General features: G+C 41.0%; 2 protein-coding genes and 1 long non-coding RNA gene across 6 annotated transcripts in view; all 3 read left to right on the top strand.

The window, feature by feature from the left end:
* enox1 (ecto-NOX disulfide-thiol exchanger 1) overlaps positions 1-9,274 on the top strand; it is an 87,318-nt gene extending 78,044 nt beyond the window's left edge. For all 3 annotated transcript variants that reach the window (XM_016664387.1, XM_007578523.2, XM_007578522.2), the window contains exons 12-15: positions 1,111-1,167; positions 1,462-1,561; positions 6,049-6,134; positions 6,737-9,274. In XM_016664387.1, the coding sequence (XP_016519873.1) occupies positions 1,111-1,167; positions 1,462-1,561; positions 6,049-6,134; positions 6,737-6,868 (375 nt within the window). In that variant the 3' untranslated portion in view covers positions 6,869-9,274. The remainder of the gene's footprint in view (positions 1-1,110; positions 1,168-1,461; positions 1,562-6,048; positions 6,135-6,736) is intronic.
* Positions 9,275-17,800: 8,526 nt separating this feature from the next.
* On the top strand, positions 17,801-19,564 carry LOC107833937 (uncharacterized). The gene is made up of 2 exons (XR_001659704.1): positions 17,801-18,631; positions 18,721-19,564. It is a non-coding gene; the product is annotated as an uncharacterized LOC107833937 (long non-coding RNA).
* A 472-nt stretch (positions 19,565-20,036) lies between these two features.
* LOC103156464 (transmembrane protein 237A-like) lies at positions 20,037-27,091 on the top strand. 2 transcript variants are annotated; one of them, XM_016664382.1, is made up of 11 exons: positions 20,037-20,318; positions 22,110-22,191; positions 22,269-22,388; positions 22,878-22,983; positions 23,929-24,083; positions 24,419-24,539; positions 24,891-25,082; positions 25,164-25,237; positions 25,324-25,411; positions 26,422-26,543; positions 26,890-27,091. In XM_016664382.1, the coding sequence occupies exons 2-11, from the start codon at positions 22,122-22,124 to the stop codon at positions 26,955-26,957; spliced, it is 1,116 nt and encodes a 371-aa protein (XP_016519868.1). In that variant the 5' UTR covers positions 20,037-20,318; positions 22,110-22,121; the 3' UTR covers positions 26,958-27,091. The 2 variants fall into 2 exon arrangements, with proteins under 2 accessions (XP_016519868.1, XP_007578583.1); XM_007578521.2 differs by lacking the exon at positions 20,037-20,318 and having other exon boundaries at positions 21,714-22,191.
* Positions 27,092-27,093: the final 2 nt, after the last annotated feature.

Raw genomic sequence — 27,093 nt, 5'->3', positions numbered from 1 at the left:
TATGGCAACAACAGTCAATTCTAATGAGGGACTCTTTCTGCATGTTCCTGCTGAAAGGTGATTGCTATCACCTTAGATAAAGCATGTGTGGGCTAAAGGCTGGTTAGTAAAACTGTTTTGTTTCTCATATTGATTTCTCAAAAAAAAAACTCATTTTAGGACTGATTACATCGAAATGTCAATTATTTTCCCCTGCCTTAGCGTGTAGAGCTGAACCAGCGTTGTGTTTCTCTTCGTCCGTTGATTCTGTGTTAATGCAGATTGATTTGAGTTTTTTCTTGGACTGCAGCTGCTGTCTCACTTCACTAATGCCGTTGAATAAAACATTAAAACTGATTATTGTTTTAAAACTAAAAAAACAAACAAAAAAACCTCACATGTAGAGGAGTCCACAGCTGACATAAAAAGGGAATATTGTAAAAGAAAAAAAAAAGCTCCAGATATGGAGGCCTTTGTCCATAAACTCACTATAAAGACGTTTCTTTTACGAGTTGATTGGAAGAACGTCATCGTGTTTCGTCTTTGGTTCAGCGTAAATCTGAATGTGAGCAGCGTGGCTTTGCTTTGCATACAAGCTGTTGAGTGAAAGCAGCTCTTGCCTCTGCTATGCTGCTGTAATGGGAACATCGTCCCGCTCCGCTGACGGACAGCTGCCTGGGCAGAGTCGTAGCAGCTGTTAGCTTGAGGAAACAGACGATGACCATAAGCTGGAGGGAATGAAGACTATTTCAAAATGATTTAGGGAAACTATTTATATTCCCATGTAGGTTCAACCATATAGAAAAACTATTTGCCATGTTACATGTTTCAGATCACCAAACTTATTTTTAGGACAGTTAAAGATAACCAGAGTAAATATAAAAATGATTTATTAAATGAGGATGTCATATATTAAGGGGGATTTTTGGTATTCTGTTGCTTTAAAACATTGTTGAATTATATTTCTAATAAACTTGTCAGCCTTTATTTTTGTTGCAGCCATCATATGTCGAGCTGTTGGCATTTTATGACTCATATTTTAGCGGCAGAAATAGCAAATAATTATCTCTCGCTGTTGTATTTTCTTTTTTCTCCAATTAAATTTCTGTTTTCTCTTTTGTGTCTCGGCAGCTGTTGAGTGGTAAAGGTGAATCTGTGGAGGGAATCAATGGAGAGCTTCATGAAAAGGTAAAACCAAAAATATATATATAAATTATTCTGATCAACAGTTAGCTGTTAGCGTTTCTGCAATAAATATTGCATGTAAAATTTGCTAATGTCAATTTGCATTGCAGAAATTGTCTTCAATAAAAACAGCTAATGTAAAACTTCTGGTCCTCCATGTTTGAAACGAATGCAGGAATCCTGATGGACTGCCGACTCACCCTCTTTAATATCTTGACATATTTCATGGCTTTGCATGAGTTTTCAGAAAGAACCTTCTCCATGAGTTGTGTGAAGCCTGTGTGTGTGTTTTCACAGAGCGTGAATGGGTGTGTTCCCTCGCTGTACCTCAGCAGAGACAGGAGGAGTGAGTTCATGAGAGGAGGAGTCGCTTCGGAGAAAGAGGCTCTGCTACTAGGTAAACCAGTTAGCATTAGCTTAGCCGGGGAGCCGCGATGTAGTTCAAGAAAGCTGAATGCTAATTGTCAACGTTTTGTCAATTTACTGGCAAAAACGTAAGAAACAGCATCTTTGGGGGTATATTTTCTGAAAATACAAAGTATAGTAAACCCAAGGTATTCGTGAGTATTTAGGGACCACCACCACCCACAAATAGTTGAAGTATGAGAATACCTGAGATACTTCTAAAAACACTTATAACTGCATATTTTAATAGTTCAAACACCAAATATTCCCTAAAATGTGTTGAAGCGACTGTGGAAGCCGTTTCAGCCTTTACCGCTGGAGCTAACGTGCGGCTTTCCTTCAGAAGCTAGTTAGCGATTGAGCTAAATATGGGGCTGTTCTGCGGAAAAAAAAGTTAAATGCTTCAGCAGAAAAAGAAAACTGAGCAGAGATGCTTTGTGTTTGGGGGCATGGTCAACAGTTTGTGGTTGTAGCATCACAAAAATTAAGAAAGAAAATTAAACCTATGCTATTATGTGTTCATATGGTGTCCTGTGGAATAATTAAATTTAAACTAAATTTGGTAGAAATAACAAGTCCAGGTCCATTTTTCTTCGGAGAGCTGCTCCAGAAGTGACTCTTAGTGTTTCTGTTGCTCTGTTTCCATTACAAATGTGAACAAAACTTCTGTCAATATTATGTTAACATAAAAAAAACAATTAAGCAATTATGATGTTTCCATTAGATTAGAATCACAATTAAAATCACATGTGAATAATTTTTTTTTTGTGACGAGTGGTTGAAAAACATCCTCCTCCTACCACTTCCTGTCGTCGTCTTCTTCGTCTTTTCTGCCAGCGGCAACGTCTGGTTGTTGATCACGTGACTCATGTGATGCAAAAAAACTGCTTCCATTGTACTTTTGCAAAATACACTAATTTCAGTGTGGCTGAAAAACTACCTCAGTGTAGCAAAAACGTGTTTCATTGAACGTTTTTTCGAAATCGGCATGTTTCCATTATGCAAATCTATTGTCGTAATTCCAATTTAAGCAACTGTACGGTCAGTGGAAAGGCAACTAGAGACTAGAGGCTGAAGACCAAACACTTCAAACCTGCGTGTTCGGGTTTACACAACTTTTTTTTTTTACCCTATCTGCTGGCTTGACTTTAAAGAGCAGACAGTGTGTCGGGAGGCCGATTGTTGCTCCAGATGGATCGTACACACGTACCAGAACGGTAAAGAATGTTGGCTGAACCGCATCATATGGAGACATCAGCCATATAACCGTGTTTACAACACAGCAGCACCTAAAACATAAAAGATGGGAGGTGTCTGAACCATCCCACCTGAACTCCACCAGCAGCCGTTAGCACACAGACACGTTAGCTATCTGCACCGGATTTGTTTCTGTTTTATTTATTCATTTAAAAGCCCCCGTGCTCCACAAGCTGTGTGGCTGCTATTAAATGGAACGGAGAGATGTGTATTTGGGCTGCTGTGTCCACAGCAAAAACAAATAAAAAATAAGCGGCGAAGAGAAACAGCACCAGCACATTTATCTCTCTTAGCGGCAAAGAAAAAAAATAATACAGATATGAGAAAAGAGGAGGCCCAGCTCTCTGTCTTCGTCCAAGGCTGCCCTGCCTGTGAGCAGAGGAGGAGGATGGAAAATACAGAACATAAGCTGCATGATTTTAATGTAAACATTCGAAACACAGGACTTTGTGTGAATGTTTTAAGCACAGTTTTCTGAGGCCTTATGGCTGCCCTGGCGCTGTGCCTTTCACTTTATGGTTCCAGGGTAAACACACAGCAACACATTAAGAGTCACGCTGTCCTTTCCCAGTATTCAGCTCCTATAAAATGTATTTACCACCTAAAGCAAAGGTGCTTTACCCTTTTTAGCTTTTACAAATTGATCAAAATTGATTTTTTTTTTTTAACCAAAAGCCCTTCATTACCAACCTAAAAACTAATTTCTAAAAATTATGGACAATCTGATACCCACAACTGGTCAAAGAATTCATCAGAAGACATGTTAGGCTACCAGTGGTTGGACATACTCGGAGTGTTTGGTATCCTAAGGTGAAGCGAATCTTCCTCAGTGCAGACAGAGCGTCAGCATGGCTTAGCATGACATTAAATCGTGTTTCTATTAGCTAACTGCTACATGCCACATCTGTAGTTTACGGTTTTGCAGTTATTTTCCACGTTGCAAACACTTGCTCCATTTCCATCGAGCATATAATTGCGCAAATTGGAATTATAAAAATAAATTAGTTTAATGGCAACACGCCAACTCACATTTTGCAGTAAAACTTATTTGTGCTTGGATGAGTTCCCCCCCCCCACAACCCGCCCGGCTGTATCAAAATGAGCGTATTTTGCAAAACTGTAACAGAATTTTTTTTTTGCACACAAGTCACATGATGAACAACCAGATGTTGCTACTGAGGGAAACCACAAAGAAGATGACGACAGGAAGTGTGTAGGAGGATGACGTTTTTTAACGACTTATCGCGTGAACAAACTTATCCACGTCAACTCACATTTTGCAGTAAAACTTATTTGTGCTTGGATGAGTTCCCCCCCCCCACAACCCGCCCGGCTGTATCAAAATGAGCGTATTTTGCAAAACTGTAACAGAATTTTTTTTTTGCACACAAGTCACATGATGAACAACCAGATGTTGCTACTGAGGGAAACCACAAAGAAGATGACGACAGGAAGTGTGTAGGAGGATGACGTTTTTTAACGACTTATCGCGTGAACAAACTTATCCACGTCCGATTTTAACCGCATTTCTAATTAAATGGGAACACCCCAATTGAGAAATAGTTTTTTTGACATTAGCGGAATATCAACAAATTTGTTGTGGAAACACAGCTGCTGTCACACACCCGTTCTTGGTGAAATAGTTTTCTTGGCCAAATTTGAAAGCCTAATTTATTTGGAACACAACAGAACCGGCCACCTGTCCATCCTCCCCTCAGCTAGTAGTTGCTCTCTTTCCTGTAACGTCGTAGAAACAAATCTCTGCTTTCAGGAGACGAAACGCCCCGCCCCTCCTCCCCTCACCCTTCAGTTCTCCTCCGGTGGCGTTGCTCCATGTGAGCTGGTCTGGTGGAAGGAATTGAATTAGGGCCACTGCCTGTAATTGCCAGAGTCTCGCCACATAAATCAAGGAAATAAATATTGGGCTTGCAGGATCCTCCAGGGATATGCCACTCTATTTCCTAAGCCTCCCAGTCCTCCTCGTCCCTTCCCCCCCTCCCTCTGCATGACTGCTTTCTTCTGCAGGACCTCTCAGAGGTAATCAACTTGAGAGCTGGTTCTGCTCTGGCCAGCATATTTTACGGTTGCCACGCCGCCGTTTGTGTACAGCGCAGCCCTTCATGACGATGCAGACTGGCCGGGAACTTTACATCTAATATCCAGTCTGGCTCAGCCTTCCCTCTCTGTTGTTTCCCTGTTGCTCTCTCACTTTTTCTCTCTACTGGTTAAGCTAAATCCTGATGGTACATTTTGTCTTTGAAACAGTTTTACAACACTAATCGTGATCCACGCCAGTGCAGGGGCGTCCAAACCTTTTGTCGCATGGGCCAAAATTGTTGATGTGTTTAAGAAACGCTTGTAGTTTCGATTTCTTTTTGGGGCCCGTTTGAACAAATTAACCCTTCCATGCCTATCAGTCACTGCAGTGGACAGCTATCTAAAAACCATTTACTTGTGTTTCTTGTGGATTTTTATTTTAGAAATGCACACAGACCACTGATGTGGTCACTAGTGCATCATATGATACACTGCCAACTACTGGCCATCAGCTGCAAGTGCAAGAAATGTTTTGTTAAATCCATTCTGGCAGACAGACAATCTAGTGACCCCTAGAGGACAATACTGCTGATGTATTTTCCAAATAACTTTTTATTTGGAGAAATACAAAATTTAAATAATTTTTTATGCTTTAAGAAAATCTAAAACACTTTGGGGGAAAAAATCTCCTGACATAAAGGATCATACTTAATGCATGAAAGGGTTCATTTTCAGTCATAAGGACAAGATTTGGATCGCTGTGTTTCAAAACACTGGCTGTGTTTAGCCAAGTCTAATAAATTGGGTCGATGCTGATTTGGGTGCAGCAAAGTCGGATTTTCAGTAAAAGTCTCTGCGTGTTATAAAAGCTTGACTATGAAAAGACTTGCATACTTTTTGTTTTCTTAATATTTTCAAATTATTTCAGAAAGAATTTAACACCGATTTGAAGTAAGAAGTCTTCATCTTCACACAGTACAGCCCATCCACAGAACAAGAAAAAGAGGCGATGAGCAACATTAGACGAGGGTAGACAGGTGCATGCTGGGTGCCTGCAGTTGGAGGCCACACAAAATCAGTCAAAGGACCAGAAATGGCCCCTGGGCCACACTTTGAACCCTCCCTGGTTGCCCTAGTGTTACATTCAGTGTTTTTTTTTTTTGTTTTCTTCCTTTCTTTCCACAGGCATTATCTCCACCTTCCTCCATGTCCATCCGTTCGGGGCCAACCTCGAGTATCTCTGGTCGTACATTCAGCGGCTGGACTCAAAGGTATCGATGTCGCGCCGCTTTGAAAGAGTCAGTAAACATTTCTATTGAAATGTTAAACGTGTTAAAATGTATGTGATTAGTTAACTGAAATTAACACATTAAATTTCCTAGTTGAAAAGCATAATAAAAAAAATGTTCTCTTGTTATAAAAGGCATTTAAAATATTGATTGTGGAATGATATGATTATAGTGCAGGTCAGTTCACAGTAGTTTTGATCCAATGATGTTAAACATTTTGTCTTTTGGACGACATTTAAGGAATTTTCAGTTTTCAAAAGGGTGGAAACGATGATATAATTTTAATTTGGAGTGAGGTTTGTGCAAGTTTTGGTTGCATCTAGGATCTGGTTACTGTGGGTAAAATGTCGGCTCGGCTCTGAGGATGTTGTCACTGTCGTAACTAAACGGCAACAGAAACAAGCAAAAGAAGCTCGATTGATGATTCAGCACTGAATCTTTAACAGATCATCGCTTTGTTTCTCAAAAACCAACATTTTCTCTCAACGAGACTTAGATTTCCAGAGACGCAGCAGATGCTAACATTTAGACATTGGGTTGAGCGGCTCTGTCCTCACAGCGTGTCTTCTGCTGCCCTCTGCCAGGTGTCTGCCGGGGAGCTGGAGCGCCTCATGGTGCGTCTGCCCAGCATGTTCCGACAGGAGCTGAGCGGCGTCGGGGCGACCTTGGAGAAACGGTGGAAGTTCTGCGGCTTCGACAGCCTCAGCTCGGCGTGACGCGGGGAGCGCGCGCACGCCGCAGACACCCGCGATGAGACGCTCGCGCGCGTGCATGTGCTCACGCCTACGAAGGTGCGGTGAACGTGGATCGATACTCGATGGAGCGCCGGAACTCCCGGACCAGACGGACGATTAAAGCCGAAGGGAAGTCCTACGGGACGTTGGAGTGAATTTGTGATCCCTCGTAAAGATGCGGTGAACCCCGACGGGACACAACTACCTTTGAGGATTAACACAAGTCTTGAGGAAGACTTCCTGGCTGTCTTGCCTTTGACAGCCAGGAACCAGGAAGCCTGCCAGCAGGAACGCCATCCACAGAAACATGGATAGGAAAACCTGTATACCAAAGTTGACCCTGTAGAGATTTCATACCAGACCTCATTTTGTTGAACTGATGAGTGCAAACCCTTTGCTCCCATGTTGTAAAGAAACTGAGTACTTTTGCCAAATTTTTTTGCTGGGTATCCAGGAGATTGAAGCTGGCAGCACTGTTAAACCAGGACTTGGAGTCGCCTGGAAAGGTGTTTGTTCATCTTTCAAACATTCACAGACACCTTTGGTGGCGATCCGGTGGCAGGTTATGATGTTTTCTAAAGTTAAACCCGTCTCTTCATCTCCTGTAGAGTCGTCATCAGGCGTTAGGGCATTTCTCCTTTTTAATACCGGACAGCTTAGAACTGCACTGATCTGTCAGCTTCAGATATTTATTTGTGTGAACTATGAAGACTTTTGTTCTTTCAGGTTGTCCTCTCGACAGTACTTCTCTGTCCAGATTTGGTGCATTTCGCTTCTGTTGCCTTTAATGTTGAACTTGGTGTGTGCCGAAGACACCATAAATGACATTAAAGACTTTTAAGGTAAAGTTTTTTCAGAGTTTTTAATGGGTTTTTGTTGTTGTTTTGCTTTCACCCAGATCCAGTAATAGCTCCAAAGCTCTGTTAGCGTAACGGCTGCAGAGGGAACGCTTTAATACTTACAACATTCTGGTCTGGTGTCAAAGTGTCAAAATAGAGAAAAACAACAGATGACAAGAAGATTTGTTTGACTTTCTGCAGTTTAGATTTGTGGCCAGAGGCCAAACCAAAATTCGGGTCGGGCTTCTGTGACATAAGTTTACGATACGTACAACACAGAGAAAACTAAACAGGAATGCACGATATGAAGTCATGCTAATCTATTTGTTATACTCTAATTAGAGGAGGAGGCAGCTTGACCTCCTGAAGAGATAAAGAAACGAAGGGGCAGAAGTTCCTGAGCCTGTAACGAGCGCAGCACACTCACAAAGCGCACGCAGCTCCGCCCCGTTCCGCTCCTATCAGTCACACGTCCCAGATGATTGGCTCTTGACTCACCCAGCATTTACAACAAGCAACAACATGCAGCTGGAAGATGTGAAACAAAAGCTAAAAACGGGAGAAGTTACACTGCTTACTCAAATTATAGTTAAAATAAAAACGTAATTAAAATAATATGTTGGGTTTACTTCAGAATACGTTAGCTGGTCGGCTCTGACATAAAGTCCACAGGGTTGGGTCGGTCGGGTGAGAGCCCCACCCTGCTTTCGTGTGTGTTAGTCAGACTGAGTTAGCCCTAGGATACACAGATTGCTCCCATTAACATATTAACTCATTAAGAGCAAAGTGTGCAACTTGCTCTTGACTCTGAGTCGGGTATTATTCAGTGACTCATGTGGAGCCACAGGTCTGTTGTTTTACCAACTTCAGATTTAAGGTGACCTTTAGAAACCTCCTCTGACTTTATGAACCCCACACCAAGACAATTTTACCACCACTGACTAAAACAAGATTAAGGTGATTCAAATAATTGAAGGTCCACAGCTTCTCTAAAATTTTATATGCTCCTATAATTACTAGTATCCCAGATAAACATGAAATGTGTTACTGATAATGAACTTGACGCTATGATCAGTTTGTTGCCAGAGTCTTGAAGGGTTCATCATCTACAAAAAGAGGGAATTGGTTCCACAATAAAGGTCCAAAATTCAACAACACATTCATTTTCAGGCTATGAATCCACAATATGGATGTTGTTGGACCCAAGTAGATCAAATGTGAATCCAGGCACCTTAACTGTGAGACATCATAGCTGCATTACTTTGGCACCGCTGACGTAAAATTTGAGATTACAGTAATATGCACAGACCTGCGGCGTCAGTCTGATCATCAAAATAAGAACTAGTAATTCATCAGTTTAATTTCCATCAGTGCTTGTGGCTTCAGTCGGATGTGGAAAACATCCCTATTCAAGGGAAAATGGAGCAAAGATGACATGTGATGGTCGCAGAGCGTAAACTCAAAGGTCTAAACGCGGAGCCTCATTTCCTCTGCCAGATATTTTGGGATCAAAAATAAATAAATGGTACTGCGGAGAGGAAAAGGAAAGAAGAAAAAAAAGCAGATGCTCCAGGGTTTGTAATAATCCGAGCAACTATGTGTGAAAACACTGCGGGCTTCTTTTTCAGTGCCTGCTTCCTGCAGAGAAAACTGTGGACTTTGTAAAAGGATGGATAAAATGCAGAAAAACAACACTTCAGAGAATGCAGCATGAAGGGGATGAGAAGGAAAAACGGAGCAAGGTAGAATGTGTTCAGTAAAACTTATTTTTATATTTACCATTCTTTATTATTTATTACATTTTGCTGTATGAAGACGCTTTTCACAAGAGAATGCAGGTTTTTTAAGTTCAAAGTTTAAATTACAACTGGCTTTTTCTGGCTTTGAAAAAAAGAAAGATATATTGATATCCGATATTGCTTTCGCTGTTATAGCCGATAACCGATATTTACCAATATTGTATATATTTTATATATATATTTTATATATATTTTACTACCCTTCAACACCTTGAAAATAAATGACCACCCCCACTGACTTCACCACTGCTTCAGTTAAACTTCCCACAATGCAGCGCTGCATCACTATCTGCGTTTCTGTTAAAAATAAACGTCGTTCTGTTAGTTATCGATATTCCACTAATTAAAAAAAAAACAACACACAATTTTGCAATTGCGGTGTTTCCACTAAATAAGAAATGCAATTAAAATCACATAAGTACGTTTGTTCACGTGATAAGTCATTAAAAACATGGTGCACCATCAACATCCTATCACTTCCTGTTGTTGTCTTGTTTGTGGTTTCCAACAGTAGGAACATCTGGTTGTTGAGCGTGTGATGTGAAAAAAGTGCTGTTTTGCAAAATAAACTAATTCGGATAAGGGTGGGAAAAAAATCCCACCTCAAAGTAGCACCAAAGCTTTTTTCCAAAATTGACATTTTTCTGAATTAATTTTCGAATTGTCAGATTTCGTTTTTCTATGGTTAATGGAAACAGAGGTACTGTCACGTGACCAAAGACCACAGGACCAACCTTCTCTCCTTCCCCTGCAGAAACAAATAGCAGCAATATAAAGATAAATATCGTTTGTTAATATCACCCAAGTTTTATTTATTGGCCAATTCCGATATTAGTGCCGCTATATCAGCCAGCAGTAATTAGCAAACACCTGGTGAACTGAGCATCGGCTGAGCTCATTACAGGAGCTACTTCTGAGTAAAACGCTGGTTAAAACGTTGCTAAAGGGTTAATAGAGGAGCAATGTTACGATGACTTCCTGTAGAGGAGCTTCTTAAAGTGACAGAGACCTAATTTCAAAGTATTAAATTAGGAAGTCAATTTTCTTTAGTCATTTTTAATATATTTTTATATTATTTTTTTAACAACTGAAGGTAATATAGTTACTTGATTGTGTTATAAAATGTCACTATATGCTTGGAAAACACATAATAAAGCCACTTTAATGAATAAATAGGAATGTTGTGAGGACTTCCTGGAGGCGGAGTTTCAGAAAGAGCAGGAGCTTCTTAAAGAGACAGAGGCCCAATTTCAAGGCGTTAAATTATAAAGTCAAATGTTATTTCTACCAAACAACACACAGACCGCTGCGACAGAGCAGAAATCTCAGCTTAAATCGCACTCAATTTAAGCTATATTAAGTGCAATAACTTGAAAATTTAGAAATGTTTTTAACAGAGAGGTTATATAAATAAGAAGCCATGCAGCAGGGCAACACACTGATCCGCCTAATGAGTGCAGCCTACAGGATGATTTAAAAGTCTGTTCATGACCACTGAGCCGCTCCTGATGCTGCTGATGCAACCCAGGCGTAACACACCCTGCTGTGATATGCGTGCGTGTGTGTGTGTGTGTGTGTGTGAGTGAAACTCTAACATCACTGCAGAGCTTGTTACAATCTTGGGTAAAAGCGAGTGAATTTCTGAGCATTTTTTCCTCTTTCTCTGCCTCCAAAGCTCCTCAGTGTGAAGAAAATGAATTCCCCAGAGGATTCCCTGACTCACACACACACACACACACACACACTCACGCTGGTTTTCATTGAAGTACGGCTTCACTGCGGCGCGGCGCTTTCTTCCATTGAACTTCCTCCAGTTGCTCATCGTGTGTTCGCAGAAAAGCTGCAGGAGAAATGTTTTAAGACGATTAATTGGAGAAACTGCTTGTAGAAAAACTGAGGTCAACTCATTTTTCTGCATGCTCTGATTGGTCGCTAATTAATGCCGGTGTGTTTACTGTGTAGTCATAATGCAATTTAAGATGAAGGAACAGCAATCGATAGAGAACTGAACACCCAGCCCTCTGCTGTGGGTGTGTGTGTGTCAGCATCGTAATTGTAGAGGTTGCATGGTTTCACAGTGATACATGTCTAATGGTTTTGAGTTATAAGACACTGTTTTAGTTTGTGTTTACAGGGCAGTCGCCTGGACAACACCGAGAAGGAACCAAGAGCGCCGCTGTTGGGAGAAAATATTTCCTTAAAATGATGGGATATCTTTACTTGGATTGATAATCGAACATTTTCAGCTTTTCAAACTCAGGAAAAATATATACAGAAAAAGAAGACATCTTAAATATATTCTAAATATAAAATGTGTCTATTTTTGGACAGTTTTGGCTTAATTACTGCTCTGGCTGTGTTGTTATTTCAGAAAATGGCTTTTTTTTTTTTAGAGTTTGTGTACTCCAGTTGATGATTTATTGATTATTAAATTGGCCGAGAATGACTTCAATAACTGATTAATCACGGTTAATCTTTTCAGCCCTGCCTATAGCAGCATAACCTAAACTACTCCAACTATACGTTTCATCAAAGAGGAAAGTTTAAGCTGTTTGATGTCCTTTTAGTTTTCATGTGACCCAGCGTCAACTTAACGATCGAAAGCTTCCGTCACTCCATGAGTCAAGGCTAATTCTCTTTCCTCAGGGTCCTGGCTAAAAAGGGAAAGCAATTTTATAAATTGGGGCAGAGCTTTGCTATTTATGCACAGCGCCTTAATGGGGAAAGACGCAGAAATCCCATTGGTGGGAGCAGGAGAAGAAGGAAGCAGAGGAGGAGAGTTTCCTGCTCTGGCAGCAGTTTTCTCCTTCTGGGTTCTTTGAGTTGTTTTCTTGTGATTGACAAAAGCTTCACTCTCTGGAGTTCTTGCTCTGTTTCGGTAAGTAAACAAGACAGATCGGCTCCTAACTGAAGTGTTGCTGTGAAATATGCCCAGCAGAAGCATCCAGGTTTTATATGAACACAAGCAGGTCATTGTTTGTCCGTCTGAGGTACGTTAGGGCGATCCATTTTTCCTTCAGGCTCTGTGGAAAACATGAAGTCAGGGACAGATGGGCTTCTGGCTGAAGGAAGAGGGGACTTCCTGCGCTTCACACAACCATCAAGAGTATGATTGAGATTCTGAGCTCATTCTCAGGACTTCAAAATGTGTTTTGGAGTCACACCCAAAGATTCGTGTTTTTCGTTAGGAATTAGAAAGGTCCCAGATCCTGCCTGCATTTGCTCTCACTCAAAATAAATTGCTTATAAAAACACCAAAATCGACTCCATTGAGCTTTACATCATGTTATAATTTTATTACCTCACCAAAAACATTCATTCTTTCCTTTAATCTCCCATGGCAACTATTCGGCTGCAGTTTCCGAGCTTCTGTCTCACAGAGCATTCCTCCGCCTCTCAGCTCCTTCAGACTAGCCAGCAGCAATTAGCAAACACCTGGTGGAACTGAGCATCTGCTGAGCTCTTTACAGGAGCTACTTCTCAATAAAACGCTGGTAAAAACGTTGCAAAGCGATTAATAGTGGAGCCATGTTGTGATGACTCCCTGAAGGTGGAGTTTCAGAAAGGGCAGGAGCTTCTTAAAGGGACAGAGCCCCAATTTAGAGTCAAATTTCTTTTGAGCCATATTTAATATATGTAGAATTTTTATAACAACTGAAGGTAACATAGTTAGATTATTCTGCTGTAAAATGATACTGTGACTGGAAAATACATAGTACTGCCCCTTTAAGTATGTTTTGTTGTCCAAAGTTGTCAATATTTCAACCAAAAAACTACAAGCTATAGTTACATAATGCTAATTTAAAATTAACTGCTCATTTTTACACTTCTGAATTTTAACGTCCTGTGTTACAATAGGACATTGATATTGTGGTAAATTGCTCTAGAAACTGAAATAAATAAAATAGAGAAGTCATTAAACACAAAAAAGTTTCGGTCAGCAAATGGGCTTACAATATGGAAGGCGATGCGAAATTAGTCCAAAATGTTCATTTTAAATGTTCCCTAAACTTCCAAATTGTTCGACACTTCTTTCATGAAACTTAGAGGATTTCTTCCAGAAAAATCTACACAAATAAAATCCAGTATATCCAAAGGTGCTGAACTAATTTTATTGGATAATTTCAGTTTATGTTTTTAGAAACTTCCCTTCAACATAATCTACAAATCAGAGTGATGCCTCCTGCCTCCAGATTCTGATTCCCTTCCTACCTGCTTTATGAGTCATCGCTCAACAACAACGTGTTCTTATTTCTTTCATATCACTGTGAGACTTAAATGTTGAACCAGAAGTAACCAATCTGCTTCGTAATGAGTGCATGTGTTAAAACATTCACCGTGGCAACAGGATCCCTAATAAATTGGGATAAAAACATTCATTCTGCGCCCAAATCTTCTTGTTCTGCAGTTCCTGTTTGGCTCGCCCCCCTTGGTATCTCTGCTCCCTCCATTTATCTCCGCCTGCCTTCTGTTTTCTGCTTGTGTTGTGGCTGAAAAGCAACATCAAGCTGCAGCAGCAAACAGAGAACGCAGCCATCAGGCCTGGATGATGGTAATTACTTCCAGCTCCCCCTTTCAGGGCAGGATAAACAGAGTATAATGTGCCGAGCTCAGATAAACGCCGGCGAAACAAAACGGCCGAGCGATGGATGTAATTGGTCGAAAATTTATGAAATTACCAGAACGCCCCGAAAATGTTTACATTTGTATCAGGAAAGCCCAAACAGCCTTTTATATATATGACTGTCCTGGAAATCAGAGTGATGAAAGAACTTTTTAGAATACCTGAATGAAACAGGTGGATTATTAGAGGACAGAAAAACAAATCCAGGATGATTTATTTTGTGATTCATTAGAAATTGTGATGCCTTGATGTCTGCTTCCTGCAGCAAACCAGCATGCTTCTCACAGATGGAGAGCAGCCTGTTTGATTTCTACTCCATTTCTCCAATGTTAATATAGAAAAACCTCAAACCATAAGACATAAACCAAAATTTGTGCCAAACGTTTGTGCAGCAACATTTTTTGTTTGTGCTGCGGTCAGTTTAGAGATATTAATAAATGTTTTGAGAGGTCATCAGAGGTCAGCCAGACCCTGAACTTCTTCAAATTACACAAAATTGGTGTCAAATGTTATTGCAGCACAAATTTTAATTTTTGCAGCTATCATTTAAAATATATAAAAAAATGTTTCCAGAGGTCACCAAAGGTCAACCTTTTTCACATTCCATGAAATTGGTGTCAAACGATTGTGCAGCAAAAAATGTTCTTTGTGCTGCTAAGCCTTCAAAGATAGTAGTAAATATTTGAGAGGTCATCAGAGGTCAGCCAGACCCCAAACTTCTTCAAATTACACAAAATTGCTGTCAAACGTTAAATGTTTTTGCAGCACAAATTTCCATTTGTGGAGCTATCATTTAAAATATATTGATAAATGTTTCCAGAGGTAAACTTTTTTCCGCCCCAGCCACACTTTCAAAAAAATCCTGCAAATCAACTTTGCTACAAATACTTCAGATGCACAAAGCAGCACAAACATAACATGATTAATTTATATAAATTTTGTTTGATTTTGCTAATTTGGGAGCATGTTGATCTCTGGTGCTCCACAAATATAGCAGAGCTCACTGACACCATGTTTCATTTGATTTAGTTAATGAGGCGGGGCTGGTTGACCTTTAATGACCTCTGGAAACATTGATTAATACATTTAAAATGATAGCAGCACAAACGAAAATTTGTGCAGCACAAACGTTTGACATCAATTTGGTTTAATTTGAAGAAGGTGGAGCAGGAGGTAATCTCATCACAGTGTTGGCAAAGTCATTATAGAAATGAAGCTTTTCTTTTAACCACTTAAAAACGCACAGCTTAGATATGTTCATTTTTAAAACGCTGTAAAGCAAAAAGGTCCAAATCCCTCTTTTTGTGGAGTTTGCATTGTCTCCGTGTACATCAGGGGTGTCCAAAGTCGGTCCTCGAGGGCCGGCATCCTGCATGTTTTAGTTCTCTCCCTGGTTTAACGCACCTGGATCAAATGATGGCTGTTAGAAGGCCTAAGAGGAACATTGACGAGCTGAAAAGATTGTTTCTACCATCAGGGAGGGAACTAAAACATGCAGGATGCCGGCCCTCGAGGACCGACTTTGGACACCCCTGGTGTACATGGGTGGGATCACTCTGGGCGCTCTGGCTTCTTCCTACAGTTTGAAAACAAGCATACTTGGTTAAATCACCAGGTCAGTAGTGAATGTGTGCAAGCATGTGTGTCTTCCCTCTAATGGACTATCGACCTGTCTAGCCTCGCGCCCACTGGACCCCGCAGAGAGCGCCGCTGTGGCCGTTCGAGGATTAAGAGGCCACAAACAATGGATGAACATAGGTTTTCAAAAAAGAAATAAAGATTTTATAAATTCAAAACAATGTTTTTAAAGAGTTGAAGGTAGAATCTTTCCACTCAGCTTTGACCGACCTGGCTTAACATTAAGAGTTAGAGCTGAATAAATCCAGTCGTGATTATAGAAACAGTGAAGTAGCTCCTGTTAGAAATGCTTACAGTAATAGGAATCTTTAAAGGGGCAGTATTGTATGTTTTTCAGAAACATGGTTAATTGTTTCTGTTCAATTGTTCTGAAAATGCTGTGACAGAGAGGCCCTTGAAATTGGGCCTCTGTCTCTTTAAGAATGTCCTGCTCTTTCTAAACCTCCACCTCTAGGAAGTCATCACAACATGGCTCCTCTATTAACCCTTTAACAACATTTTAACCAGCTGAGAAGGAGCTTGTACAATGAGCTCAGCAGATGTTCAGCTCCACCAGGTGTTTGCTAATTGCTGTTGGCTAGTCTGAAGGAGCTGAATGGTTGAGTCATGGGGGAGAACGGCTCTGTGCTCTGTGCTTACAACCAGTAGGAAACTCATTTGGGGCAAAATGACTTGATGTTTTTGTTGCTTGTTCTTTTGGTCACTTTAGTAGAGTGAACTCAAAATTTTGCTCAATGTGATTTTGATTGCTTTGTTTTATTTCGCAGCTGCTATGTCGCCTCCTGCACAATGCCGCCCAGAGTGGTTAGCCATATTATCATATTCCCTATTATATGGACTCATTTCTTTGTATTTTTATTTGTCAGAAAGGTGTAAGCAATGTCCCAGGTCTCCTAGTTGAGCTGCAGTTACTCAACCACTGGTTTGCAATGTGTCACATCTGAAAGGGGCCGAGGACACACCCTGGACGCCCCCTGTCTCCCCTCACGGACGATCCCTGTTATTTACATTCTTCCCTGTTGTCACATCTCAGATGCTGGAGTCCACGGTTTTCACATCACCTTATTTTTAAAAAACCAGAATGAAAATCAGCTCGGCAGCCAAGTGTCTCCGGGCCAAACGCATCTAATCGTTGAAGCTGCCGATGTGGGAGGGTGTGTGTGTGTGTGTGTGTGTGTGTGTGTGTGTGTGTATGTGTGTGTGTGTGTGTGTGTGTTGCTTGCTGCACTATAAATAACGCGAGCGGCAGCAGTGTGAGGAGGCAGAGGGAGCACGCCTCCGTCTTTAAGGAAGCCTGTTGACGGCTGCTGTAATTAGCCAGCGCTCTTTGTCTCTCCTTTGTCTAGAGAGCTGCATTGACGTCCCTTTACACCCGCTGCCGCTGTCACGTCCCGTCGCTAAGGCCTGATGTCATCCACCTGGCAGCCATTATGTGTGAAATCTCTTACATGAGACTCCACATAGGGTGGAAGGGAGCTGCCAGTGACTGCATCTAATTAATGATGGTTAAAAGTTAGCAGTGAACAAATGGGGCAAAATTCACCAAAGAAAACAGAAGGTTGTTGATTCAGAAAAAAATTCAACCATTTCCATGACATCCGCTCCACTGATCTTTTTTTCCGTAAGTACAAAGCTGTAAAAATGGTTTTGTTCCATTACAGATTTGTTCCGTTTTCACTTTTTCACATATTTTAGGTCACTGAGGCGCTGCCTGACTAGCAGGTTGAGCAGTTGTACAGTATAGACCACAATATGGCTGTTTACAAGCACATCATTCCTGTCAAATTACTGATAAATAAATACCACAGTGTTAAATTATTCTACTCGTAAAACAAACTTTTATGTCAAAGATGGCTACAAAAAACTGTTTTCACATACTACTTTCATTTATTACAGGGGCAGTATGTATTTTCCAGGCACATAGTGCCATTTTATAGCTCAATCAAGTAACTATATATTACCTTCAGTTGTTTTAAAATGCTATATATATATATATATATATCAAAAGAAATTTGACTAAGCAATTTGACACCTTGAAATTGGACCTCTGTCTCTTTAAGAAGCTCCTGCTCTTTCCAATATTCCGCCTTCAGCATGTTGTCATGACGTTAAGCCGTTTACAAGTGCATTGGACAGAGAAATAGTTTGTATAATAAGCTCTGCAGATACACAGGCGCTAGGTCCACCGAGGCGTTTACACAGCTGAATGGTTGCCATGAGAGATTAGAAGGATTTCTCAAATATGCATGTAAGAATCAGGGCAACACTTGATATGTTTCTGATGGCGGAATAGCATTATAACATGATGTAAAGTTGATTTTACATAATACTGCCCCTTTAAGAGAAATTATAAAGCCCCTCTAAACGTCATGATGGGTAGTTAATAGAATAAATAGAGAAATGTATATGTTTATATGCTAATTTGTGTGTTATAATAAATTAAAATCTGATTTGAATTCATTGGAACATCGTTTCATCCATGTTTCAGTCGTTGCTTCAGCTTCTAATCATCATTCACACTGCAATCAGAAGGCGCTAATGGACAGAATCAGGTAATTTCATGACACCTGTGAGGAGAAAACAACATGGCAGAACGCAGAGCAGCGGTTGCCATGGCAGCATCTTCCTGGTCAGTGTCGCAGGTGGGCAGAGGGCGACCTGTCATGAGCCGCTGCTGACGCCTACTGCGTGTAAATAATCTGTAAAGTGAGCGTGAAAATATCAGGAATGAGGTGAAAGGCTACACTGACACCTAGCGGTCACATGCCTCAACTGCAGGCTGTGGAGCCAGAATATTCCGTCACTGACTGCAGAAACTTTTCGGAAAATTATGGAGAAACACCCTGTAAGCTGAATTCAGGCAGGCCTATTAACAACCAGCAGGACTCATGTTCTACCAGACTGCTGCTGTTGTCTAATTTTTCTTGTTTACAGGCTCTACCAAAGACTCAGCTTACATCAGTATGTTCAGAGATGTTTGCCTTTCCATCATCTCAAACCACGATGCCACAATTCTCCTTTGAGACGACGCCTTTCTCTCTCACGCTCTATGCATATTTTCTCCCTTTGAGGTCATGTTTGATACACACAGGATTTTTTCAAACAAGTGAAGATAACGTAGTTACTTGATTGTGTTATAAAAATGGCACAATGGGGCTTGAAAATAGATACTACAAGCACTGATTCGGATATGTATGTTTGGATCCCCAGTACCAACTGAAGGACCCCGTCTCCGTGGCTACGGCACCCTGCGTTTGGTTCAGGCATTGTGAGTTGACCCCTGTGTGGTTCTCAGGTTAATCCCCTGCTGGACAGATGATGCTCAGGCGATTTAACCGGAGGATTAGTGTCTGCTCACTGTATCATGCTGGACCGACTGTCATCCATCTAAACACACCCGGGTGACGGCGAGCGTAGAGCGGCATACCAGAGGACAGGAAGTGAGGCGGGGGGAGGAGAGGAAGGTGTCTCTGCATGGTTTGAGTGGGTATTTTATCTGATACAATGACAGGGGATGAGCTTAACCTTAGGTTTTATTGTCATTATTGTTGACAGTTTTGTTTGACGGGGAAGTAAAGCTGAAAAAACTCGCGACTGTTGTCATGTGTGCACATTACAGTATTTAATGTAAGAGCAGCATGTGTTTGCCTGTGTGTTGTTCTAATAGGATTTATTCTACTGACCTGGTTTCTGCCATGTCAGCCCCTTTTTTCCCCTGGACCCTGTTAAACTCACATAGAGTTTCTGCTGCTTCATTCACTTCAAGCTGTTTTAAATGATATGTATATATATACCCACTCATTTTTACCTGAGTGTGTTTTTTTCACGCAATAAGCAAACCTCTGTCTGAAATGTGTGATAGAAATATTTTCTTACACCAACATCTGACTCATGATATTTAACACTCAGCACATTTTGTGTGTAGCTGGTGATCAAAATGTTAAATAAACTCCAATAGGAGGAGCAGCTACCATCTTTATGGTACTTCTGAATTTTCCTAGATGCATTTTGTAAAAGATTTCTAAAGTGGTATGTTTAAAAAAAAAAACAACAACATATTTTTCTATTCTAGCTCGTTTTTCTAAGCAAGAGGAAAGTATAAACTGATTGACGGAAGGACAATCTTGTCACAACACTGTATTTTAAGGACAGCAATTGAGATATAACAAATAATTTCCTGTTGTGGGTGACATCACATCTGATGAGCCAATCAGAAAACCTCCAGGACCTCGCAGGGCTCAGCACATGATCCACTCTAAACCCTGAGAGGAGTTCGGGAGGCGCAGACCTCCTGTGTCTGTGCCTCCTTTCAGCTATAGTTTAACTCCTCACCTTTTGTTTAGGCGTCTAGCTTTCCATCCAGACAGTCCAGAAGTCAGTTTGAAGGCAGTTCTACGATTAAACCCAACCAGAGAGCTGAAAGATAAAGGATAAAGGGCAGGAAGATGAGTTTTTCTCCTTTACCTTGATAAGATCAACACACAGAGGGACAAACTGCAGGATTTTATCTCTACAGACACTCAGCGGTTCAGGTGAGCATACACAAGAATATTTTTTTGTAATGGCAATACTGCTACAAGATTTTATCAGAACGTCCTTTAATTTCCAATCCCTAAAACAGTTAAAGAGTTTTCAAGTTTTGATTAAACGTCGATAGGTATGGACTGGCACAAGAGTCTCACAGTAGCATAACTTTAATGAAAATAAATAAATTCACTGGGTGTGATGGTGTTTAAGCCAGAGTTAAAGACTAAATTTGATGCAATGATCATGACTTTTTTTTTTTCAAACAAAGTCTTCAGACTCGACTTGGACTCCTGCTCCAAACACTCAAGACTTACAGTCTCATGGTTTACAGCTCAAATCTTATTGAAAATCTCTCTCCCATGTATTCAGGGGTAAAAGCAGTGTGTAAACTACAGGCCACGACTCTGACATGTGAGTACCAGTTCAACTGGCAGATTAGTTCACTTATAATAGGGAAAATGTCTGGTTATAACTGAAATGATTGGCCAGCAAAACTTGTTCTTTTTCATCAATATTGAGGACCAAAAACAAGCTCATATATTTTGCTGAAAACAAAACTAAGTTAGTTTTGTCTTATTTCAAATGTACCAAGATATTTGCACTAGAAACTAGAATAAAAATACTTGGTAAGATTGCAGTGTGGAGGAAAAAAAAGTTTGATTAGCTTGTAAAAATAGATTAACACAAGCAAGTGTTAATCTGTTTTTATTAATATTTTCTGAACATGATTTTTAGACACTACTTCTAGAGTCAATGTAACATTTATCACTTTACTGAAGATGAAAACATACTTTTTTAGAGATGTTTTTTTTTAAATGACAAACATGTTTGTCAGATGATAGTGTGTTAACTAAAGGGCTCTGGACTCTGAGTACTGCGGTGCTGCAGGTGGACTAGAAAGCTAGAATTTCATCAGTCAGAGATTTAAAACTTGATTCGGACAGATAGACCTGAGACTTGACTTTAGAAAAATCAATTGTGAAACATCATCTGATTGCTTTCTTTAAAGGGACAGTGTTACGTAATTATGGCTTTTTTGAACTTTCTATCATGTTATGTTGCTATTTCCTCATCAAAAACCTGCAGTGTTGCCTTGATTCTTTCATGCGTGTTTGAGAAATCCTTTAATTTCTATGGCAACCATTCAGCTTTCCAAGCTTCCTTCTTACAGAGCTCTCCTCCCCTGCGATTCCTCCACTCAGCTCCTTCAGACTAGTCGGCAGCAATTAGCAAGCATCTGTTGGAACTGCGAATCTGCTGAGCTTAACATTAAAGGTTTAATGTTGTTGACCCCTTGTTAACAACTTTAACCTTTTAACGTTGTGATGACAGATTGTGATGACTTCCTGAAGGCGGAGTTTCAGAAAGAGCAGGAGTTTCTTAAAGAGACAAAGGCCCAGCTTCCAGAAGTCAAATTTCTTTTAAGCCTTGTTTGAAATTTACAGCAATTTCATAGTTAATTGATTGTCTTATTAAGCTACTCTACGTGACTGGGAAATATACAATACTGCCCCTTTAAAGATATCGGCAGATGGAACTGATAGGTACATGAAACTAACCCCGGTGGGAAGCTGCATGCTTCGTGCTTTTTGATCTGTTTCCTAAAGCGTTGCCCCGCCACCTGTCCTCCGGCTAATCCAGTTATCTCTAGCATGCGGCACCGCCCGGCCGCCTTCGAAATCCTCATTAAACAATCATCTAGTGACCTAAATTACTCCTGGAGAGGTGGCGACCTCGCGACGCGGTCCTCGCGCACCTTCGGCGGCGTTCACGCTGAAATCTTGGCGTTTTCGCAGGGAGGCGTCGCCATGCCGACAGTGAAGAGCAAGAAGAAGAAAGCGAAGAAGGAGGTAACTGAGGCAGAGGAGCAGGGCGAAGGTGAGCGTGCTCCACCTGCAGCAGCTCCACCCGCTCGCCTGCTGTGTTGTTGCTTCACTCCGTGTTTTGCGCTGCAGTGGGGCTGGAGGTGGAGATGGAGGACAGGAGTAACTCCGACAGCAGAGACCATCTGACCCCGGATCTGCACGACGCAGCGCCGCACAAGAAGAAGAAGAAGAAAAAGGCGTCAACTATTGGTATGAACATTTGCGCTAAAAGAGGCAGCAACTGCTGGGTTGGAATCAAATGTATCTTTTAGGCTGCAGTATGAAACTTCCAAAAAATGAGTTTTGTTTTGTTTTGTTTTTTTAAACAGATAATCTTTGAAAAAAATCTATTTGTTTTACCCTGAGTTACTATTGCCAGCTGAAGAAATGCATCAAAAACAACCAATCAGAGCTAAGAGGTAGGTCTTAGCGCTGTCAATCATGCTTGTATACATGATGCTAAATGTGCTAATAGCAGAGAAGCAAATTACCATTCCAGGAAAACCATGTATCCGTTGTCATTTGTGGCTATGCTAACTCGCCTTAGCGTTCATGACAAGAACTCGCTGCAGAGTAGCAGAGAGAAACGGGGCAGAGGTACACAAGGGTGATTGACAGCGCTAAGGCCCTCCTCAAGGCGCGATGAACTGAGCAGAGTGCCTGTCACAGAGAGTGTGTGGCTGTGTGTCGCTCGGACAGATCAGGAAACAGAACACGGGGATGTACCAAACGGCAACACGGCCGAGGCGGACGGGGAAGGAGAGGAGATGACTGTCGCCGTCACCAGGAAGACAAAAAGGAAGAAGTAAGTACCAGTAACTGCAGCAGGATTTAAAACATCAGACTGATCTGATGGCAGCAGAGGAAGTTCAAGAGTTACTGATTAAAAACAAACAACCAGTGAATGTGGAAGTGAGAACAACTTAGCAGCTTCAATTATAAATACAGTAAAGATTAACTAAGAAATGCGTTGATTAGAAGTTAAACGAGACTCTGATGGACTCATATGAAGCAACTATGAGCTGACTTTTACCCAAAGCAATGTCAAAAATGTAAATCAAACAGTTGGTTGTTTTGGTGGAAAACATCATTTTCGGTTATTGTTTATCAATAATTTAAAAAAAAAATTAATTTTAATGTCGAATCTGATTCAAATAATAAAATGTTGAAAGAGTTTTCAACATTTTACAACGGCGTATATTATGGCCATTGTAGACTGAAAAAAAAAGAGATTTTCACCAAAAAACTCATAAATTTTTACAATAATTTTATAAATTATCTGTCCGTTTCAAAAGTCAAAAATGTTTGACTTTTGAAAATAAGAAATTTGTAAGTATCCTCTAGAAAGATTTTGAATTTTGAAACTCAGAAATTTCCTAAGTCAAAAAGTTTTTACTTTTAAAAACAAGAAGTTTCCCAGTATTTTTCTAGAAAATTTCTGAGATTAATCGTAAAATATGAGGGGTTTTTTTGTGTGCAAATTTTCAACTTTCCAGAAATTTCCAAGATGTTTCTAAGAAATTTCAGAATTGATCGCAACATTTCTGAGTATTTTGGTGTAAATTTACTCCTTTTGTGATTTTCTATCTACAGTGGCCTTCATCCATCATCGTAACGTTTATGTTTCGCAGTTCGTCTTCCTGAGCTGGAACTGCTTCGCTTGTCTTCACACTTTTCTACGGTTATTTATAGTTTGCTGGTTTCTGGTTATTTTTTCCTTCAAACTCCTCTTTGCTTTCTCCCGTGACAGGAAGGCGAAGGCAACAGAGCACTACAGCAACGATCTGGAAGCCGAAGACGAAGACATCATCACCGACGCTCAGTCTCCCATCCCGCAGCATTCCCTGTTCTCCGCCCCTCATGGACACAGCCAGCCGGTCGGCAAAGTTTTTGTGGAGAGGAACCGTGAGTGGGAATCTGATATGTGAAAGGTGTTGGAGTTCCTCTTTCAATTTTTCATTGAAAAAGTCAGACATTTTTCTTATTTCAAACGACTGGTTTACATCCATTGAGATCTTTCCCGCCAACAGCCATCACTAGTAACTCTTTGAAGAATATGAATTAACATGAGTTACAACAGTGTTTAGTTTTCCTTTGGGATCAATAAAGTATTTTTTGAATTTGAATTGAATTTGGGGTTGACCCAGAACTTTTGCACAACAACGTTTCCAAGGCAGTTTCTGCAGAAGTCTCCAGAACGTGTTAGTCTTTGTGTGTGAGGGTAACCTGTGTGTGCGCAGGGCGTTTCCAGGCCGACCGAGTGGAGCAGCTCAGGCACTCGGAGCTGACTGAGGACTACATGGACCCCAGGCAGATCTGGACCACCAGGGACGTCTCTCTGAAGGTTCACAACGGCTTCAGGTTCGTTGAGACGTGTGAGCCAAAACAAGGATGTAGCATGATATCAGCTCCTTTTCACTTCAAATATCCCAAGCTGTTTGCTCAGTTGTTATGACAAAGCTACAGTGGGGTTTGGGGGTAGAAAAGGGAAACTGAACCTCTCTGGAAGACATGTCCATTGACTAGTGCACTGAAGAATATTTTTGTAGTAATAAGTTCATATTTAAAACACTATTGTCCTCGAAAAGAGACCGCTTGGTGTCCGGTACGGATGGAAAACCAGAAACGATCAATCCAGGCAAGCCGCTCACGAAGCAACAGCAGGTCTATAAATTAAACACATAAATGCGGTCGTGTGTCTTCCACCTGCAGGGTGGTCGGTTTGTTCTCTCATGGGTTCCTGGCTGGCTACGCGGTGTGGAACATCATCGTCGTGTACGTGCTGGCCGGCGAGCAGATGACCACGCTGCACAACCTGCTGCAGCAGTACCACCCTCTGGCCTACCCGGCTCAGTCTCTGCTCTACCTGCTGCTGGCCATCAGCACCGTGTCCGCATTCGACAGGTCTCTGCGGGCAAAAACAACACCTCAGAGATTTACGTTTCTGTCTGAGAATAACATGTGAAGTTGGGCATATCGTCATAGGGTCAACCTGGCCAAGACGTCCATGGCCCTGAGAGGCTTCCTCACTCTGGACCCGGTGGCCGTGGCTTCCTTCTGTAAGACCTTGACGAATGTCTGATGACGATTACGACGACAGTGGAGATGATGACAATGTTTTCATGCCGTCTCTGTGTGTATCCAGTATATTTCATAGCCCTGATACTGTCCCTCAGCCAGCAGATGACCAGCGACCGCATCAACCTTTATCCTACGGCCAATGAGACTCTGTGGTGAGATCCATTATTGTTTTTCATTCGACTTCAGCGCTTTTGAAAATAATCTAAAAAAAAAAAAGACTATTGTAATGCTTTTTGTGATGATAAATTGAACAGTTGTTACCTACTAAAGTGACCAATGGGTGTGGTTCAGAATGTGAGTTTTTGCAAACCTACCAGAATCCTGTGTAAACTTTGAAAAAGGGGTTTTCAGTAATGCTAAATAAAACCTAGCCTGGCCGTCGCCTTCTTATGCAGCTCCGCTCCCACTGAGCTAGATTTCTCAGGACGGATTTCATCCGGGCCGATCAGCGAACAGAAGGATTTAGAATTACAGAGCTCCTTTGGTTGTAGTTTAGCAATGGCAGCGGAAGAAGTGATTAATCGAACGAAGTCTGTGTTTTGACCACGCTTCCAAATACTGAGCAATTCAAGTTGGAGCAAGAGGAAAGTTTAGTACATATTACTACTGGCAAAGATGTCATGGCCCCTCTCCGTAACAAACCACCTAGCTTGACTCAGCACTTCTCTCTTCACGGTGGACATTTTTCTTTTTACAGCTCTCCGTAGCTTCATAGCGTAGCACCGTTCACGTTTGAGAAGGCGCAAACATTAGCGATTGGCTAAAATCAGACCAAACTTCAACAGAGTCTACGCCATTTCTCAATAGCCAAGGGTCGTGACAATCCATATGAAGCAAAGCGTAGAACAACTGACTGGTTTTTACACCCAAGCACTTGTCATTAGGTGAAGCCTCTTAGTTTCAGCACTGCGTTATATACAGCTACCTCAACTGCGGTGTCAATATCTAAGAGGCATATTTCATAAATTTGTTTAATGATTTATTAATATGCAGTCTGTTTGTCCGTCCTCTGGTGGATGTCCATCTTGGGCGACTCGGTCCTTAAGATCCAAACTAAATGCAACGTACCTTTTAAAAAATATTTATAAAAGATTGTCTCCCATCAGTTGTCTTCATTCAGGAACTGAATTAGACTTGATTTTTAATGTTTTTTTACTTGCAGGCCTCAAGGCTCCGAGCAGCAGATCTTGCGGCCGTGGATCGTGGTCAACCTGGTGGTGGCGCTGTTGGTGGGCGTGGCATGGGCTGTTGTGTCCACGCGGCCAGACATCGACTACACAGAAGGTAAGCCTGGATAAGATCCAGAATAAAAATCTGTTAGGAAATACTTTCTTATTAATTGCATTTTTTTCTCTATTACATACATTTCTTAAGAGCTGGTCTTATTTTGATATTGAAATAATATTAATATTTAAAAAAGAAAATGATAAAATGAAGCCCCCTTGCAATGTATGCTGCGAGATTACGAAGAGATTTTTTTCCGTCATCTTTTAGTACATCATAATTGCTCATCATCGTGGTGTTTGTCGTTCTACCACTAGATGGCACTACAGTTATTATTATATACACTGGCTTGGTCGCAATGAACCCAGTACTCAAAAAGATTTTGTTTTTTTTTGTGTGTGAGCAGAATTTTTGATGACGATGGAGGTGGAGGGTTTCCCTAGCGGAGATGAAAACCTGGACATCCCTGCCTAAAACCAGACGTGTTGAATATCTGTCAGCCCGTGTACTAGACTCAAAATACAATGATGTATGATTTTGTACGAGTAAATATGTATTATTTGTTTGCTAAATGTTATTTTGTAAATAAATGTGTTTATGTACAGTAACT

This window comes from Poecilia formosa, unplaced genomic scaffold (genome assembly GCF_000485575.1).
Source record: "Poecilia formosa unplaced genomic scaffold, Poecilia_formosa-5.1.2 Scaffold482, whole genome shotgun sequence".
Classification (NCBI taxonomy): Eukaryota; Metazoa; Chordata; class Actinopteri; order Cyprinodontiformes; family Poeciliidae; genus Poecilia; species Poecilia formosa.
Note: the sequence above shows the minus strand (reverse complement) of the source record. Positions and strands in the feature narration are given on the sequence as shown.